The following is a 19,947-nucleotide window of genomic DNA, read 5'->3' on the forward strand; positions in this document are numbered from 1 at the left end:
CTCCAGTTAGAGTGCAGTAGCTGTGGAGCAATAATTAGCCAACAATGATGGATAAACAGATAAAATATTTGTCTCAAAGTTAGGATTAAATAGTAAAATACACTGGATACACAGCTGAAACATGCTAGGAATACTAATACTGCCTAAGAATTCTGGATAACTAGGTAAGATTAATATTGTAATACTATATTTTCCCAGCTGGCCATTACAAAGAACACAGGTTTAATTTTGGTACCAACTGAAAGACCTCCATAGTGGGTACACTGCTAGCTGTTCATTTTAATCCATGTAGAAGCAAGTCTCACCATTAGGCAACCATTCTGGTAGCACCTCTGAGTAATTATTATCTAAATGAATGGAGAGAAAGTCTTAACTTTTCCAATAAAACTGCTTGAGTAGAATTACAAAGGATTATTACTGGGAAAAAAACAAAGCTTGTTCCATAGTGTTGACATGAACAACACCCCTGGTGCATTCCAGAGCTCTTGAGCAAATGCCGTGGTAATTCAGATTTTAGATTTAGTAAGCCAAGAAAAACAATAAGTAGACTTACCTGCATTTATGCTAACAAGCACATGTGCCTCACGTCCTTCCCTGTTTGTCTGTTTATTGCTTCTTTGGAGGCAGAGGCGAGGCAACCGCAGCCTTTGTCATTCCAGAACTCTCCTAAAAATTTGATTCAGGATACTTGGAGCGCCATCTCTTTCACTTTTAATATTGAAGTAAGGTATTGTCCCTCCAGTATCACTGCACACCCACTGCAAGTCTACTCTTCAAAGACTCAACATACACTCGGGAAATCTGTTCATGCAGCTCCTACCCAACTCATCCTGAAACAAATGTTTCACAGTAACTGCAAGACTGCACATCTGCCCATCGGTCATCACCCCATCACACACTTATCACACTGATCCACTCATGACTGTTCCGTGACCTGCATGTCCGCACTTACACTGTATAAATAAGTGAACCCACAACAATCTGTTGCACGGTACTTCATCGAATTTATGGAGTCTGATTTTTATTTTTACGCGAGACTTGAACGATCGAGGAAACTTTAGAGAATATTAAAATCAAACTAAAAATGCATACTTATGTCAGAGTGCAGAGGTTTCTCTCTATTTATTGCTTACAGTAAATAAAAATAACACACATATGAATGTGAACACCTTTTTTTTTTATTATCTGTCACTACTTGCATGGTGCACTGAAAGCACCTGTCTGATCTTATCTGAGGAAAAAAAATGAAAGCGCAAGCACCATGTAGTGACAGGAAAAAAAGAAAAAAGAGGAAGAGACACAATAATGGAGAGAGAGGATTAGAGAAATCCCCGTCCAGATCTGTGCAGATCAGCTCAAATCTTGATCATTTGTTTCTTGGGGGGTGGGGGGTGGATGCAGGGTAAAACAAGCTGCACATACTCAACTATTTAACCATTACCTGTTAGTGCACATTTAGGAAAGTCATGTCATCGTACTGTTAATCATTCATGCTGCAGCTGAAGGTCTGAATTTGTTGCCAGCCATGAAAGGCAGCCGCGGTCTGCTGCCCCTCTGCACACTCTGACTGTAAAAACAAACTTTTTTATGCAGCCAGCACCAGACAGTTACCAAACAATCAGACAACTCCTCTGTGTACACTATCTACCCAAAAGTATGGGTTAACTCATGTTGGACTTGTTAAAGATGGCTAGAGGATTCACACCTTTTACCTGGCTTCACTACAGAATTTGAGCTAATCTGCTGATGCCTCAGACTTTCCTCTTCCAGAAAAACACATAGGTAATTTGTGTGGTACACGTGCATGTAAATCATGTGCTGTGCTGTTGTCATTTTTAGATGTAACAGCATCCTGGAAGGGCAGGAAAGGCAATGGAGGCAAGTGTTAGTGCCAGTATGCAATTGCATGTGCACGTGCAGGCACACAAACGGAAGTGCACAAGAATAACAGAGATCGTCAGCTGCCCCGGCACAGAGAGAGGAGACTTTAAGTCTACCTTTTTAAAGTAAACCTTGTTCTGCTCTGCAGCTAACATGAGCCTGACGTAGCAGCACACACTCAAGGTTCTCCCTAAAAGGGCCTTCCATCTGTTAGCTGATCTCCATGACAGTGGAGTAAAGATACTGCATCAACACAAAAGAGCTTCTGGAGAAGCAGCTGAACAATATGAAGAACTACCACAACAGCAGCCAAGTCAAAAATGACAGAAAAGGCACGGAGAAGCTGGTTAGCAGCAACTCAACTTTCAAAATAAGAGTCAGGGGATGACACAATATTCAATATTAGTACAACAATTGTGATTGGATAAAGAATATCTAAAAAGCACTGCAGAGTGCACTTGTGATTCTATGTGCAAAGCTGAGAAAGCTTAACTATTTAAAAAATCTAAATATTGTGACAGTACGATTCAAAAGCTTTTTGAGTTTTCTCAACTCGTGATAGTTTTTGTTGATTTTACAAATATACACACATTTAGACAAGAGTTCTGACAACTTGAACTTTCTTGTTCACATAATTGCACTATACTGATGGGCTTAACAATAAAATTTAATGTTAAAAAGCTAGTATTAGAAACATAAAATTTGCAACAGCCGGCCAGCTGGTTGTATTCTGGTTATATTCCTGTAGAACGGGAAGTTTGCTGTGTGAAAATGTGAATGTCTGTCTACGTAAACAGCAACAGATGTGCGATTTTTGACAGTTTATCCCAGTTAATTACTGTATTATCAGAAACAGACTGCATGTAACTACCAAACTTGACCTTATTCAATTGCAGATATCTGATAACACACTGACTCCAGCATGTGGCAACATTTACGTCAGGTTTTAGTGACAGTGTTGGAATACTTAATCACCTCATTTTGGAGAAAAAAAATAACAGATGTGACATAACTTTATCTCATTGGATAAAACAGACAGCTGGGATAGGCTCCAGCCCTACGATACTCTGAATTGGAGAGTAGAAGAAAATGGATGAATCACTAGATGGAACAGATATTCCAAAACTCAGCATATTGCAAAATGTTAAAAATCTCAATAATATTGTATCGTGAGTGAGGCATTGTGACAATACTGCATCATATATTGTCAGCAACTAGGAGCAAACACAAACCCAAAGGTCAAAGCCTAGTGCACTCCCACTGCCAATCATAAGTCTGGAAAAACAAGAATGGATTAACCTCACGGGAATATTTTAAGTAGATGAACAAGAAAATTCAAGCTGCCAAAACTCAAAAACGTATTGATTCAATTTTTGTTGATATTTTGCTTTTTCTCAGCTTTTTCTTTTTTATGTTGTGTGGAAAAAACTGCATGTAGTTAACCCAAACTGGGGGTTTTCCTGAACTATAACCAAATAGGTTTTGTGCCAAACCCTAACCAAACCACAAGTGAAAGCAAAACATAAAAGCAGCCAAGACAAAGCTTGAACTCCACTGTCAAAGGAGCTTGCAAAGAAAAGCGTCTGGACTTCTTTAAGTTGCTTGAAGACGTTTCACCTCTCATCCGAGAAGCTTCTTCAGTTCTAAGGTCAAATGGTGGAGAGTCCCAGATATAAACCTAGTGGGAGTAACCCCCCACAGAGGGACAAAAGGACCCCCTGATGATCCTCTAATCGCCTGAGCCAAGGTGTGAAACTGGGTGTGGGTCCCCATCAGCCAGAACTCCACTGTTGATCAGAAGTCAAGAGTTTGTGTGTGTCTGCCACTTAGACTGCAGACTGGCCAGGGATGCCTGCAGCAGCCAGCTGAAATGACAGGCACAAATCGCCAACACAACCATTTAGTTGGAGGGTTTCTTGAGATGTTTAGGAGTCATCAAAGATTACACTTTCACTGAGTTAGTTTAGCATCAGTATACCATTGTTTAAATACTTCTAAACTGAAATTGCCACTAAGGCTGGGGAGAATGTTGCTTCTTTTGCAGTTATTTGATCAATTTGACCTCCTTTTGTAAAAACACGCCTTTAGAAAAAATGCCTTTTAAAAAACGGACGACCAAAGGAACCACGACACCTCCCATTCAAATTTGCGCAAACCTATTTACCGACATATCCTACATGAATGAACTAGTTGCCCGATAACAAGTAGTTGCATAAATCACATGAAAAATGTAGAGTATGGCTTGTAGGCACTAGAGATGATCCACTCCTGGGCAAGCTGCCATGAAAAATGAGTTGTAGAAAATGCTTGAGGGCTCCTGTAAAACCAACGCAGTTTTCCACCCTGGTGCACCCAGCGGAGAGGGCTCAGTATAAACATGAAGGTGCATTTCACTTGTGAGAGCAGCGGCCCAGAAATAAACCTGCTATTGTCACCGTCGCTTTTATGTCTAACTTGTTCAAACAAGCTCGATGCGGCAACCTCAGTGCGCCCAGGCAAGAGACAAAGACACACCTGCGAAAGGTCTTCATGCTTTACAGATGCCTACCGTTTTACATCTAGGTTATGCTGTTGGCTTCCTGTTTAGTAGGGCTGAACGATTATGGAAAATAATCTAATTGCGATTTTTTGCCCCAATATTGCGATTGCGATGCGATATGCGATTATTTTTTAAGGTATTTGTCTTCTGTATTATTAAACAAAGACAAGCAATACATCATATAGTATGGCCAATACTATATTACATTAATTTTAAACTGTTCTTTCCTGGAAGACAGACCTCTGTTATGATGACATGAGGTGATGCATGAATTGATGACTGACATTTTTATTTAACTTCTTCAATCACAACAGTATATTTGAACATACACAATAGTTTATTTTTAGCTTACAAAGATCTGAGCATAAAGTGCTGACAAGGAACCCTGGTGTAAACATTAAAATGAAAGTCAGTACAATGTGCAGATTGCAGAAATATACATAAAAAAAATCAGTGGCTTTACCACACTCAGTTTTTCGACATCTGTGAACTACTAGACAGTCATTCAATTAAAAAATAATATTAAATAAATAAAACTAATAAATAAAAAATACACACATCTTACTGATCTCTGCAGTCAGTAACATTACACATAAAGTGCAAACATAATAGCAATTGTATAAACACACACACACAAACACGCCTTTAAAATTTAAAGGCGTGAAATTGGACGGTCTAGTTCTGATTAGCGTCACCGCTGTCTCGGTGGAGTTTAATAAACTCGGCCGTCTGCTTCTTGCTATCTAAAATATAACCAGACACTGGTGTAAATTCTCGACTGTCTCATACTTCTGTTTAATAAGTTTTCTGTTTGACGTTTAGTCAGCTGTGTGAAAACCAAGGAGGAACCCACCCGGGGGATTAATAAAGTTTTATTTTATCTAATCTAATAACTTTAATCTCAGCCAAACCGATTTACTCACGAACAAACAAAACACTGAAAAAAGCCCAACAATAACATTTTTAGGTTGTCTAAGTGACTTATATATTACGTTTAACCCGAGCAGCGAAACTCCACGGTGATCTGAAAATGATGTGCCGGGAGTTGTGCCGTTCTCGGCCGCATCAGTAACCCTCGAGCTCCCGGCTAGCTGTCGAGCTGGTGGGTAGCAGACGCCTCTGAAAACGTCGAAGCACTTTTGCAAATATGGGATATCTTGATAAACCGAGCAGATATTTGATGTTTACACAACTACTTTCTCGCCTGAAAATATGTTAAAAGTTTATTTTGTGACCCAGAAAGATTAGTATGAGTAATTTTAAAACTTAGTAGCGGCCGCCATTGCTGGAAACTGGAGTTTGGCTGGGCCGCGCTATGAATTCTGGGATATGGTAGTAATTTGGACAGCCTTCGGCACGTCGCTGTGACGTAATCGGTCTACAAATGCGGCCTCAGGAGGATGCAGCCCATGAATTTGGACATGTCCAGAGTATAATCGCAGCCTTTGCGGTTAGAAAATTGCACTTGATCATGTCGCGATATTATCGCAAATGCGATATATCGTTCAGCCCTACTGTTTAGCGCTGTGGGTGCATGTGTGCTGTCGTACTTTTGTCATCAGGTTATATTAGGCGCTTTCAGTTCTAATTTAGGGCCACCATCATAATCAGGACTTCACAGCAGAGGTGATTTATGACACCATGAGCTGCTTTTCCACGTGTATTTATAACAGAGTTGTAGAGTGATGAAAGGATCTGTAATAACAGCAATTTAAAGCAAAGTTTAAAATCACCCACATATATTTCCTTTAACGTGAGAAATTGAATGTTTTTCGCTTTAGAAATGTTAGTTTGTTTTGATTATTATATTTTAAAGATCAAATGATATGTACAATCTCCAACCACTCTCTTTGGTATGCCTGTTCAACTCAAACATCCAAGCAGCCAATCACACGCCACCATCTCAGTGCATTAAGGCGTACTTGGTCAAGACGACCAGCTGAAGTTCAAACTGAACATAAGAATTGAGAAGGAAGGGTAGTTAGTTGGCTTTAGTGCCAGACGGTCTGAGTATTTCAGAAACTGCTGATCTTTCGGGGGTTTTCCTGCACAACCATCGAACCAATGATGGCCTGAAAAAGTGAAAATATCCAGTGAGCAGCCTTGTTGATGTCAGAGGTCAGAGCTCACAGGAAGACAGCAGGAAGTCAGATAACCACTCTTTTAACCTGAGGCATGCAGAAGAGCATCTCTGAACACGCAAAATGCTGAACCTTAAAGTAGATGGGCTACAGCAGCGGAAGACCACACCAGATGTCACTCCTGTCAGCTAAGAATGGAAAACTGAGGATAAGATTCACAATAATTGGGCAAGTTATGCCTGAAAAAACGTTGGTTGGTCTGATAAGTCACGATTTCTGCTGCAGCACTTGGATGGTAGTGTCAGAGTTTGGTGTAAACAACACAGCAGCATCGATCCAGCCTGCCTTGTATCAACAGTTCAGAAAATCATAGAAAACAGCAGGTTTACTTGTTTAGAAGTGGTATAAATCTAGACATTTTTCATAAAATACTTCATTGTATGTCCAAATTCACTGCCAGATCCATTTCCCTCCAAAATAAAGAGCATCCTGCATCCTGTCTTATTAGTAACATCAGGTACTACTAACATACAACACAACACAGTTACAGCTGAAAGAACAGAATCTTAACGAAACATGTGTTTGTGACAGCTGAGCAATGAATTTGTTTTTGCCACACTCCATTAAGTCATCACTGAGATCGCAGGTTTTAACCCTGACCAAAACTGCTGTGTCCCTCAGTAGGGAGTTTTTTACAGCTGCGCCAGGTGATGTGTGTGTGTGTGTGTGTGTGTGTGTGTGTGTGTGTGTGTGTGTGTGTGTGTGTGTGTGTGTGTGTGTGCGCGCGCGCTTTACAAGTGTGTGTGCAAGTGTATGCTCCTGCCATCTGGCCCAAAAATTCAGCTCCCTACCACGTTTCCGAACAGGAAGGCAAAACAAATCCTTGATGACACGGGTCAGTGGTTTAATTGTCTCTGTGGGATTCCTGCGCAGCCAGCAACTCTAGCAGTCCCCTTCATCTCAGCAACAGACGAGCCTGCAGCACTCTGAAATCAATTCATCACTCTTAAAAACCTGCAAGTGCCCTAGCGTGTGTGTCTGTTTGTGTGTGTGAATCATCCAACCCTGCCTTGACTTACTATATCATTTAAGAGTAGACAACATACAGAGATATTTTGCCAGTGGGTAACAAGGTCTGCCTTATTCTGACTTTCCCTTCCTCTCTTTCATACCTCATTAGACCCGCTAATGGTCCTTATGTCTTGGACTTCCACCCATTTGACAGACCAAGGTATGTGTCACACACATTTGCTACACAACAGCGTGGCGTTTTAATTCACAAGGCTTAAACTCCCTTAGTACACACACACACACAACAAGCATGAACGCACAGTGCCACCAATGGGTGTTTGGTGTGAGCCTCGGGAGACCCCACCCAGAGAGCCCGTGTGCTGCAAAGCAGTTAAAACACAGCGTACCTGCACCACGAGTGAGATGCTGACAGCTCAGCTCCCGCCTTATAAATACTACACGGTGTGTATTCATTGAGCAGCGACGATGTCCGCTATGACAGGCGACGTTATTCCCACCTACCTTCAAGATGAGGCCGGTTCCTTCTGCCGAGTACAGCACAGAGGGGTCCCCGCCAGTGAAACGCTCACTGCCCTACATAAGTTCTACCTGCCTCATCACGCGGCCAAAAGGAAGAGTGGTCTCCCTGTTAAGCGCGAGCTCCAGATGTTAGTGAGGGCGGTACCGTGTTCACGTGCCATAAAAATGTGAAACAGCTGCCAGCTGAAGCCTCCGTACTATAGCGCGTACACCGGATTCTCCGTCAGCCACTGAGCTGCTCATGTGTAGTCTCTCACCCGGTCCGCCTACTTTGCCGCTGCTGCCGCCACCGCTGGATGGACGCCGACCGACAGACCGACCTAAGGGCGACTGGAGGGCGCCGTCTATCGGCGATAACGAGCAACTACAGGCTAGGCGATAAAACGGGCTAAGAGTAATCTACATAGTTGTTTTTTTAGTCATATGCAGTATTTTAACCTAGTTGCCATAGGGCAAGAGGCAGGGTTCTGGGACAGGTTACCAGGCTAACACATGGAGACAGATAACTATTTACACTTATGGGCAGTTTAGAATCACCAGTTAACCTAACCCCACTAACTGCATGTTTTTGGACTGTAGGAGGAAGCCGGAGAACCCATGCAGACACAGGAGAGAAGAGCCAAACTCCACACAGAAAGGCAGGATAATGGATTTGACCCCAGGACCTTCTTGCTGTAGGGTAGCAGTGCTAACCAACATGCCACTGTCCTACCCCTCATTCCATCAGTTACAGCATGAGCAAGGTCGATATAGCAGAAATCCAAATTTCTGCTAATTTGGATCTGGAAGCAAAGTGATGTATGAAAAAGTACTTTCCTCAACATTCCTTTATAAAGCACCTTGAACACTAATTGAGAAGGATATATAAAACTCCTACAATTTCTTAAAGCCTATAAAAATGTCACAGCAGTAAAAGTATGTGTATGATCAGGAAATGCCCTTAAAGCATTACAAGGAATAATAATTCAATTCAATTCAATTTTATTTATATAGCGCCAAATCACAACATAAGTCGCCTCAAGGCGCTTCATAGATACAGAGAAAAACCCAACAATCATATGACCCCCTATGAGCAAGCACTTTGGCAACAGTGGGAAGGAAAAACTCCCTTTTAACAGGAAGAAACCTCCGGCAGAACCAGGCTCAGGGAGGGGCGGCCATCTGCTGCGACCGGTTGGGGTGAGAGAAGGAAGATAAGAAAAAAGACATGCTGTGGAAGAGAAACAGAGGTTAATAACAGATATGATTCAATGCAGAGAGGTCTGTTAATACATAGTGAGTGAGAAAGGTGACTGGAAAGGAAAAACTCAATGCATCATGGGAATCCCCTGCAGCCTATGTCTATTGCAGCATAACTAAGGGAGGATTCAGGGTCACCTGGTCCAGCCCTAACTATATGCTTTAGCAAAAAGGAAAGTTTTAAGCCTAATCTTAAAAGTAGAGATAGTGTCTGTCTCCCGAATCCAAACTGGAAGCTGGTTCCACAGAAGAGGGGCCTGAAAACTGAAGGCTCTGCCTCCCATTCTACTTTTAAATACTCTAGGAACAACAAGTAGGCCTGCAGAGCGAGAGCGAAGCGCTCTAATAGGGTGATATGGTACTACAAGGTCATTAAGATAAGATGGGGCCTGATTATTTAAGACCTTGTATGTGAGGAGCAGGGTTTTGAATTCAATTCTGGATTTAACAGGAAGCCAATGAAGGGAAGCCAAAACAGGAGAAATATGCTCTCTCTTTCTAGTCCCTGTCAGGACTCTTGCTGCAGCATTTTGGATTAGCTGAAGGCTTTTCAGCGAGTTTTTTGGACATCCTGATAATAATGAATTACAGTAGTCCAGCCTGGAAGTAATAAATGCATGAACTAGTTTTTCAGCGTCACTCTGAGACAGGATATTTCTAATTTTAGAGATGTTGCGCAAATGGAAGAACGCAGTCTTACATATTTGTTTAATATGTGCATTGAAGGACATGTCCTGGTCAAAAATGACTCCAAGGTTCCTCACAGTGTTACTGGAGGCCAAGGTAATGCCATCCAGAGTAAGAATCTGGTTAGATACCATATTTCTAAGCGTTTCAGGGCCGAGTACAATAACCTCAGTTTTATCTGAATTAAGAAGCAGAAAGTTAGCGGCCATCCAGGTCTTTATGTCTTTAAGACATTCCTGCAGTTTAACTAATTGGTGTGTGTTATCTGGCTTCATGGACAGATAGAGCTGGGTGTCATCTGCATAGCAGTGAAAATGTATGCTATGTCTTCTAATGATGCTGCCTAAGGGAAGCATGTATAATGTAAACAGAATTGGTCCTAGCACTGAACCCTGTGGAACTCCATAATTAACCTCAGTGTGTGAAGAGGACTCTCCATTTACATGCACAAACTGGAGTCTATTAGATAGATATGATACAAACCACTGCAGTGCAGTACCTGTAATACCTACAGCATGTTCTAATCGCTCTAATAGGATATTATGGTCGACAGTATCGAATGAGTCCACTGTCAGAGGCCATAAGAAGATCATTTGTAACCTTCACTAAAGCTGTTTCTGTGCTGTGATGAGCTCTGAAACCTGACTGAAACTCTTCAAATAAACCATTCCTCTGCAGATGATCAGTTAGCTGTTTGACAACTACTCTTTCAAGGATTTTTGATATGAAAGGAAGGTTCGAGATTGGCCTATAATTAGCTAAGACTGCTGGGTCTAGAGATGGCTTTTTGAGTAAAGGTTTAACTACAGCTAGCTTGAAGGCCTGTGGTACATAGCCGATCATTAGAGATAGGTTGATCATATTTAAGATCGAAGAATTAATTAATGGCAGGACTTCTTTGAGCAGTTTTGTAGGAATGGGGTCTAAAAGACACGTTGATGGCTTGGAGGAAGTAATTATTGAAGTTAACTCAGAAAGATCAATTAGAGAAAAAGAGTCTAACTTAACATCAATGGTACTAAGAGTAGCTGTAGAAAAATAAGAAAAATGCTCACAATTACAAATGCCGCCAGTGTCCCAGTAATTCAAATCATTCCAAGAGCAAATTGTACTCATATTGTAGGATTTAGAAGTGTTAAAAGAGACAAAACATTGTTAACTAAGAAAGCATATTTAACAACTGGACATATCCCTCATTATTAGGGTCTAAGTGAAGAAATAAAGTTTATTATGTTCCAGAAGCACTAAACATGCATGAAATCTATATTTAAGATCCCGCTAGACCCCAGGAATATTTGTGTACTGTTAAGCTAGTGAAACCTAATGTAATGACTGAAGAGCAGAATTGTCACGATCAGAAATACATAACCGATATGTTATTGCATTAGTTCAACAAGGTTTTGGAGAGATGAAGATAATGGCTTTGGCTTTTTTGTTTGCCACCAGGTAAAGAAGTGAAAATACCTTAAATCTATTTTGCATATATTTTGGCTCAATGATTCAGTCAACATATATGCAAAGACTTGAAACCGACAACAACAACACAATTAAATGCAAAAATAAAATACAATAATTTGGGTAACTTCAAGGTTAAATATTACAAAAACATATGCATAAAAAATAAAAAACAAATCAAAGCATGAAAAAACAGGTCAAATTAAAAAGAGGGAATCAATACAGACTAACCAAATGCAAAAAAACGAAATAAAATTATAAGTTTATCACATTTCATAAATGAAATAATGTCTGCATGAATTTTATTACTATTGCTGATGCATTAAATGGCATTTTCTTTATTTATCTTAGATATTGGCGTTTTAAACATCCATATTTCTCTGTATGTCAAGGATAAATCTATCCAAGGGTCCTACATATATGCTGGAACAAACATGTCATATATATATATAGTAAAGTAATTTTATCTTCTTGGTCAGAGATCTCTTCCAGCACAGGTACTGCAGTAGTGATTTATTCGCCCTAAAACAGACTCCCCTTCAGGGTCAGTGTCTTGGTCTCCTGGATCTTCTTACCATCCTCTTCTATACAAAGCCATCTAAAGTCTTTAATAGGTTCATCTGACCACTGTCTCTCATCATAACCCCCACAACATTTAGTTCACACGGCGATGTGATTGTTGTAAGCGAAACAATATTGCCCACAGGTCATAGCCTAGAAAACGGATCATATTTGCGGTCACAGGTTGTGCAAGCCTGGCCAGGTGTTCCTGGGTGTGTTAGGGATAAATTTTCACTTCAGTAGAAATGGAGGTTACATGAAAAAATAAAGAATGCAAGGCAGTTATTTAAACCTGCAGAAATGGTATAATGACTAGAAATATGCATACACAAAAAATCAAAGCAAGAAGCCATTGAACCTTTGGAAATTTGAGGGATTACAATGTCCAAAAGTAACTTAAAGAACTATTCAAGGATGGATGGAAAGGAAAGAAGCTAATGTAGAATATATTGTATTTTCAAGTTGCTTTTAAAATTAGGTTACATCTAGTTATACACAAGAAAATGTAAGATGTTAAAATGAATTGGGAACCAGTTGCTAAATAAAGTGTTTTAATTATGCTTAAATAAACATGCTTACAAATTTGCACACTAAACACCGGTCTCCTTGAAAAAAAGAACCATTGCCAAAACTGTTTAGCTTTGCTGAGGTTTGAAAAGGGATGTTGTGTGGTAAACAGCTGTGTGCAGTTTGTCTTTTCTGAGTATTGGAGAGCAGGTTTCCTCCTGCTGCCTGTTTAGTTGTGAGTTGCTTGGCTGCATGCAGCACTTCAAAGGCCACTTCCTTCTACTGCTGGAGGCCAGAACAGGAAACATCATTTGCCAAGTTCTTTTTTCTCAGCACTATACTGAGAGGGACAGAACCTCCGCGATCGTAAATGCTGTATCGACCATCCAAATCCTGGTTTAAGCTCATTTACAGACACTCAGGTAACAGCACAAATACAAGAAGCCATAAACATGTGCACACATGTCACTTAAAGCTATTTCCAGTTTGTTGTGTGGCACATCACGTGGGAGTACAAAGAACCGCTTCTGTCTGTAAAAACTGCTTGTGTTGAGGAGCTGCACCAAACTAGCTTTGAGGATAATTACCTTGGGTAATCAGAACAGACTCGTGCTGTGCTTTTAGGAGACTTTTATCAGTGTTAGAGGGAAATATGTAAACTTTTTTGAGTATTATTTTAAAGGTTGAGATTTAAAAAAAACATTAGAGTACAATTTAACACAGGATGAGTGAAAGATAAGTAGCTAATGTAAAACAATCATAACTGTATGGTTGTATTTATTTTACTGCTGACATGCAGTTTATAAACATTCAAATCACACAGTCTGGAAACATGTTGGAATGATTGTGCTTCTTGTTGCTGGATTGAAAACTGCTGTGTTGCCAAGACCTGATTATTCATAAATGCAGATGTTGTACAACCTGGAATTGTACAATCACACCAGTGAGTTAGTGGTTACTAATTTATATAAGGCAAACAAATGTAAATCAACAAATAAAGTCAACAGCATACAGGTTTGTTTGGGGTTTTTTTGCCTCATATTGTTGGACTTCATTGAACTGTCATTAGATGGATCCCACAGCTTATTCGGTTTATTTGGTTTTGAAGGCAGCAAACTTATTTATTATTAATATTATTTCTCTAACAAATAAAGGGCTCTCTGTGTGTTGTACTGCTCACTGAAACATGTACTCCTGCTGATGCTGGCTTTTTTTGTTACAGCAGGTAGAGAAATCATTTTATTCGTAAATAAAGGAATCTCTGTATGTGTGTTCATCTTTCTTTCATCCTAGTCTAAGTGAGTGAGTTTGAAGTCATTTAGGTAAGCGGTGGTCTTTTGGGGCGGTCTTTTATTGTTTTGTGAAATAAACAAATAATTTATTACACATAAACCTCCAGCAGAACTAGGCTCAGGAAACGGCAGCCATGTGCCATTAAAAGCCAGCAAAACTATTTGGTTGGTTTAATCAACAGTTATCAAAAATTAATAATTGATTTAATCTTTATATTGCAACTCAGCTCCAGTGGTGCAGCTAGTCAGCGTGCAGTGTTTCTAAGGCAGTAATGTATGAAGAAATACTAAGGTTGAGGGTTCAAGCCTCACCTGGACTCTTCAGTGTGGAAATTATGTTACATGACCATAAATAGCAATTTAATCTGTGTTAGTCTCACTACTTGATTTAAGTAAACGTTCATAAAAATCATTCAAAATCTTCCGTTTTCATTTAAAAGAGCTTAACAGAATTTCAACACCATTAAGGAAATCTTCAGTCACAGTCTGGTGCTCCAGTGGGGCAATCAGTTAGTGCACAGTACCAATGACTTAATATACTGGAAAGCAGTTCTGAGTTCAAGCCTCATCTGGAGCAGGCAGCTTTAATCAATAGCAAATATGGTGAACAACAAAGAGCACATTCTAGAAAACCTAACAGTCCACCTATGGACATAATGGTACCATTCATTTCTTAAGCACTACAGGACACATACTCTACATTAAAAGGCTTTTTAAATCCTCATGGCCAGTCAGTTTGAAGCAATAACTGGAATATGTCTCTAACAAAAAAACTGCATACTTGTTTTAAGAATACAAGCTTGGTCTTTGTAGGTGTGGACAGATTCACACTTGGCACCTGAAGACTCAGAAGACTGTTGGTGCTTGTTTGAAATCATATATCTTGCTCTATGGTGGTGTCATTTTAATGTATTTACTTTTATTTTAATTATCTGTGCATGTTCTCATTTTTGTGAATTTGTGATATTATTTATAGTGTGGCTACAAACAGTGGTAGGGCTTACCTACTGACAGGAGACCATTATCAAAACTATGTTCCTATAGATGTTCAGTGTATGTAGGCGAGTAATTGTTTGGAGTTGTTTCTTTCAAACTGAACGATTCTGGCTTTTTTAATCTCATCTCTTTGTTTTTCTATTCAGCTCAATTCGTGCGTTAACTTACTTTGGCACAGTATATGTGTAACACTAAATTCAAGTCGACAATCATAATAAAAAGGTTATTTCTAATTTACCATGTTAAGCTTTGGTAATAATTTTGAGCCACATAAGAGGTTTTATGTGACTTTTGACATGAGAAGGGTTTTTTTTTTTATAGCTTATTATTCTTCCAATTATTATTGATGTAATGTTATTTAATCACTATAAATATTAAAGGGCCACTTGAGTAACTGTGACTCTTCAGCATTAAACATCACTTTTAATGTATATTTACCCAAACAAAAAGACACTCTTGCTGAGTTTTTTTGGTTCACCATATAAAACTGCTATGGACAGCTAGAGTCAATCAGGAGAATTAGGAGTGGCTTAAAAGGAGAGGAGCTAAAAATAAAAAATAGCTTGTTTCAGTGGATGATCTGACGAGCTGTTAAAAAAAAAAAAAACGTGGATCTGGAAATGAGCAAAACAGCTCCCCAGTAAGTTTACCATTGCTAGAAATCCAAAGTTTACAACTCTGAATTTTGGTATCCAGAAGAAACGTTTAGTTTCTTTATTTGTTGTTTATTTATTTGTTTAAACTTCACTCAAGCTTCAAATTGGAAACAGAAACAAGTCCAATAAACAATATTAACTTACATACAAGGCTCACTGAGTCCAGTGAGGTAGTTTTACACTGGCTCATTTTCACGTCTTGTGTTAAGATCAGCAGAGGCATTAAAACTTGGCTTATATGTATGTGATCTCTATGTGCACTGCAGTGTGGTTCATAACGTTATGGGCTGGGCTCACACCCACTGTTCTGTAACCGGCAACTTGTGGACCTGCAGATAAGAGCAGCTGAGACAAAAAAGATTATCATCCAAATTACACTAGTATTGACTCATTTTCTTTATTTTAATGTTGCTAACAGAAGCACTAAATTCTGTTTTAATAGTTGCTAAGGTTTAGAGAACATATTCATTAAAATAAACTTATGATTCAGTCTTAGATTTTTAAAATGTTACTTTTTAGTGTGCGTGTGTGTCTTTGTTCATTACATGGGAGCAAAAAGCCCTGAAGCAGATACAGCAACTAATCTGCTGAAATGCCTATAAATTAAAAACTATTAACAATAGGCTGAAGAAAAAGAATTCTACCATCAATGAAGGGGGGGCTCAACTACAGCTGCACCTTGAGCTCTACCCCACCAATGATATGGTAAATATGCAGTGTGACGCACATACGGTAGCAGATAGTGTGGTGGTGTGTCGCCCGCACCCTGCCCTGGCTGCGGTCTGATAACACAGAGGCAGAGAGAGACAACACATCTGCTGAGAGGTCAACCAGTACAAGCTGTTTTCTTCAGACAGTAGGAACTATTACTTTTGCTCTTTCACTCATCCTTCTTTTTTAGCATTTAGGTTAACAGGTTAATGCAGCGCAAAAAATGGTTGATTAGTTTCTTGTTTGTTTTTTTGGCTGTAAAGACCTAACACTTTGCATATTTGGCTACAGTGGTTCTGTGTATGATAGGCCACAATGTTGTCCAAGAAGGAAAAAGACTTAATTAAGGAAATATGGGAAAGACTGACTCCTGTGGCAGCAGAGATTGGAGCAGATGCACTCCTTAGGTAGGTTGAGACTTACCTGTGTAACCTTCATACTTTACTGCATTGTCTTTAAATGGTTTTGCATGAAGATTTAGGCTCCTACACACAAAGTAACATCTCCAGTAAGAGTGTGTGTTGTGATAAATAGATTCCTCTACCAATAAGCTTTCATTTCAGTTTGCAGATGTTAATATTAGATTTTAGTATTGTTACAGGATTTCCTAGCCATTACTAAAGTAAGTAGTTACTGCAAACAAATCCCGCAAGAGAATGTAACGCTTATCTAGTGCTCACTGCTGGGTAATTCCTGAAATCTCTAATAGGGATTTCAAGGTGTTGGCAATGATCCGAGATCATTTTAGAAACTTGTGGGCCTCGAGTTCACACAAATGATAGTTGGTGACCAAAGACAGTCAACATGTAGCACTTACTCTGTTGCTCCTATCATATCAGCATGGAAATAATTTCACTTTTCCCTTCTTAAGGATGTTTGCCTCTTATCCGGGCACCAAGACATATTTTTCCCATCTAGACATCAGTCCTAACTCCTCCCACCTGCTTTCTCACGGGAAGAAGATAGTCCTGGCTATAGCTGAGGGGGCCCAAGACATCAGTCAGCTAACTGTCACCCTGGCTCCCCTGCAGACTCTGCACGCCTACCAGCTTCGGGTAGACCCCGGAAACTTTAAGGTGCCTAAACACCTCAGACCTATTTACAGCCCTTCCATCCCCTTCTTGCATTGGATTTTTTTTTAATTTACTTTTAATCTTTTAATCAGAGATAATCAGTTTTTTGTTATTCAGATTTTCCTATTAAGTATATCTACTAATCCAGTAAAGCCTGAACCACAAAATAATTGCCAGAAACTCATGTATCAAATATGATGCACTTGCTACAGGGTTAATATATATACTTGTGCAATTTCTTTGTTGTATGCTATAAGGCGTACAGGTGACTGCAATGTATGAAATTGTATTTATTTGTGCATTTTAATTCTGCATGCAAAAGATAATCCTATTAGTATGTAGGGATTTTTTCAGTAATTCTATAATAGAGTTTAACTGAACTAAAAAGAAAACAACAGATTTACTAACCGTAAGTCTGCTGCTGTTTTGTTTTTCCAGCCTGTTCAGATGACAAATCAACTAGTTTGTTTTATGGAGGAGGAAAAAAAATGGAAAAAAATTTTTTTTAATCTTTTGACAGCACTAATTAAAATAAATAATACATTTGATTAAATGGGTTCCTCCAGGAATATTGAAATGGGGTGCAAAAAGGCAGTATGTGAACCAGTCGGGAAATCTGAAAAATGGTTAAAAAAATTATAAGTGAACAAAATGACAATGTGTGTAAGTATACGGTATTGTATTATACATATATGACAATTGTGGATGTTTGGGGAATTACAAGCTGTGAAACTAGCCGTTGTGAGGCGAGAGGGTGAGGAGGAGACGATATTTTTAATGCATTGTTTGGCACTTAAAATTATCAGACATGCTTTCTGTGCAAATTACACAATACTACATCACTATATTAACAATAACACACTGAGGACGACAAATGGCAGTGTGTGCACGGTTCATGATTTTCAGAAAACTGACACATACTATAAATTATGTAAGTATGTTGTTCACTTTTTACCAATCTTTTGTGTTTCTCCTGCAGCTGCTGTCGCACAGTATGCTCGTCAGCCTTGCCTGTTACTTGGGGGATGAATTCACACCGGTGGCTCACGCCGCCATGGACAAGTACCTGTCAGCGTTTGCTGCTGTTCTTGCTGAGAAATACAGATGAGACTCAAGCACTGGGTTTCCAGAAAGCATACGAGGCATTTATGATGCTATGTAAAATCTTTTTGTTTTTCTCTGTATGTGTCTCTGTCATTACTTTGTTACATTTTTAATGGTAAAAAATGTGCAATTCGTGTGTTAGTTTTTGTACTGTTATATTATCAAATAAAAACAAATCGAATCTGTGGTGTTTCACGCATTATCATATCACGTTCAAAATGCATTGTGTTGATCATTTTCAAGGAATTCATCATTTGACTGAGTTAAGTTTTTTTAGTTGCTCACCGTCATGTCAGCTGATAATTTACATTATTTTACTTAAGCAAGCTTTCCTACTGTAAAATATTTTCATAATAAATAATACATTTACAACTACAAAGGCACATTTAATATTAAATCTAATCTGTTTTTTGTTTTATTGTTTTATTTTTCTAGTATTACAGAAACAAAGGATTCAGGTTTTAACACCAGTGAATTGGGAGGACTCTCCAGGTTTATCTATGGACCTCAAATAAAGTATTTACGGTACACAGAGCAACAGTGCCCCCATTTGGTAAACTGGTGGTAATACAGACGCATGCTGATGCAATATTCAAAGCAGCTCATAGACAAGATGTTAAATGTCAGTTTTTTAGATATTTAAGTGAAATAACTTCTGTAATTTACAGACATCTTTGTTGTGAGGTTGATTACACAAAAATTAACTTTTTTTAGGATTGCCAAAACGTGCTAATACTCTTTTTTACTTAATGGAAGTGTAAATGTTTTTAATATCATGACAGCAGAATGAACTGCATTCATTTCTTCATCCTTGCTTTTACCTTTGCTGGGTTTTTGTTGTTGTTGTTGTTGTTGTTGTTGTTGTTGTTGTTGTTGTTGTTGTTGTTGTTGTTGTTTTTAACATTTTGAGTTGATTGTAGCAGTCATCTCATGTGAAGAGCATGAGAGATAATTTATGCCTTCTGTTTGTATCTGCGCACAGTTACGCACGGTTGTAATTTTACAATCTACATTTTACAGGCTACATAGTCCAAATAATGCCAAATTACTCATAATTTAGGAGCTGTACTACGCTTAAGTTAAAATCCTCAGACTTCTTTCCCAGTAAAGTAAAAATGCACAGGCTTGATAGTTCCTGTGAACCCTAAACTTGCAGAGACTGGTGTTCTCACCTTTGGTTCTTATCTGTAGCTTCGCATACGTGAAAATCCATGAGTCAGACAAGGTTGAAATATTTTTAATGAGAGGGAAAAAAGACAAAACATCAGAGACACAGATGAAATTTTTATACACCTGACATCTGTGAGGACCGTGCCCTGTTGGCCTGAAGTAAGAGTCTGCTTGAAGCAATCTTAGCATTAAAATAACTGGGAGACTGTGCAATATGTAAGGAAGCAGTTACAGTTGGAGCACATGCTGAAGAGTAGGTGGGGTGTGGGTGTAGATGAGATTGGTAGAGGAAGGGCAGGTGATTGGGGGGATTTGAGAAGATGAGAGTTGGAGATAGGGAGGGTGAAGGGAGCTACTGTTGTTCAAACGTTGAGCAATCAGCAGTCTTCTCCACCTTTCGGCTGCTGTATTGAAATGTAGTACTGTGGGACACCCTAAAACGTA

The 19,947-nt window shown here is 39.2% G+C and overlaps 2 protein-coding genes across 5 annotated transcripts in view; one reads left to right on the plus strand and one right to left on the minus strand.

Annotated features, from left to right (window-relative positions):
* The window catches only part of rhbdf1b (rhomboid 5 homolog 1b (Drosophila)), a 45,672-nt gene extending 37,330 nt beyond the window's left edge, over window positions 1-8,342 (minus strand). The window contains exon 1 of one of the 3 annotated variants that reach the window (XM_085415896.1): window positions 8,035-8,342. The gene's annotated coding sequence lies outside the window, so the exon portion shown is untranslated. Of the gene's footprint in view, window positions 1-553; window positions 708-8,034 lie in introns of those variants that run through there. The other 2 variants (XM_085415895.1, XM_085415894.1) reach the window with 2 other exon arrangements.
* A 7,858-nt stretch (window positions 8,343-16,200) lies between these two features.
* On the plus strand, window positions 16,201-18,945 carry hbae4 (hemoglobin alpha embryonic-4). Of its 2 annotated transcripts, XM_085415900.1 has the most exons (4): window positions 16,201-16,301; window positions 16,448-16,563; window positions 17,028-17,232; window positions 18,209-18,945. In XM_085415900.1, exons 2-4 carry the CDS (start codon window positions 16,472-16,474, stop codon window positions 18,335-18,337), a joined length of 426 nt encoding a protein of 141 aa, XP_085272026.1. In that variant the 5' UTR covers window positions 16,201-16,301; window positions 16,448-16,471; the 3' UTR covers window positions 18,338-18,945. The 2 variants fall into 2 exon arrangements, with proteins under 2 accessions (XP_085272026.1, XP_085272025.1); XM_085415899.1 differs by having other exon boundaries at window positions 16,213-16,563; window positions 18,209-18,941.
* Window positions 18,946-19,947: the final 1,002 nt, after the last annotated feature.

This window comes from Rhamphochromis longiceps, linkage group LG8 (genome assembly GCF_057381845.1).
Source record: "Rhamphochromis longiceps isolate RC_006_pf linkage group LG8, R_longiceps_female_GT1.1, whole genome shotgun sequence".
Lineage (NCBI taxonomy): Eukaryota > Metazoa > Chordata > Actinopteri > Cichliformes > Cichlidae > Rhamphochromis > Rhamphochromis longiceps.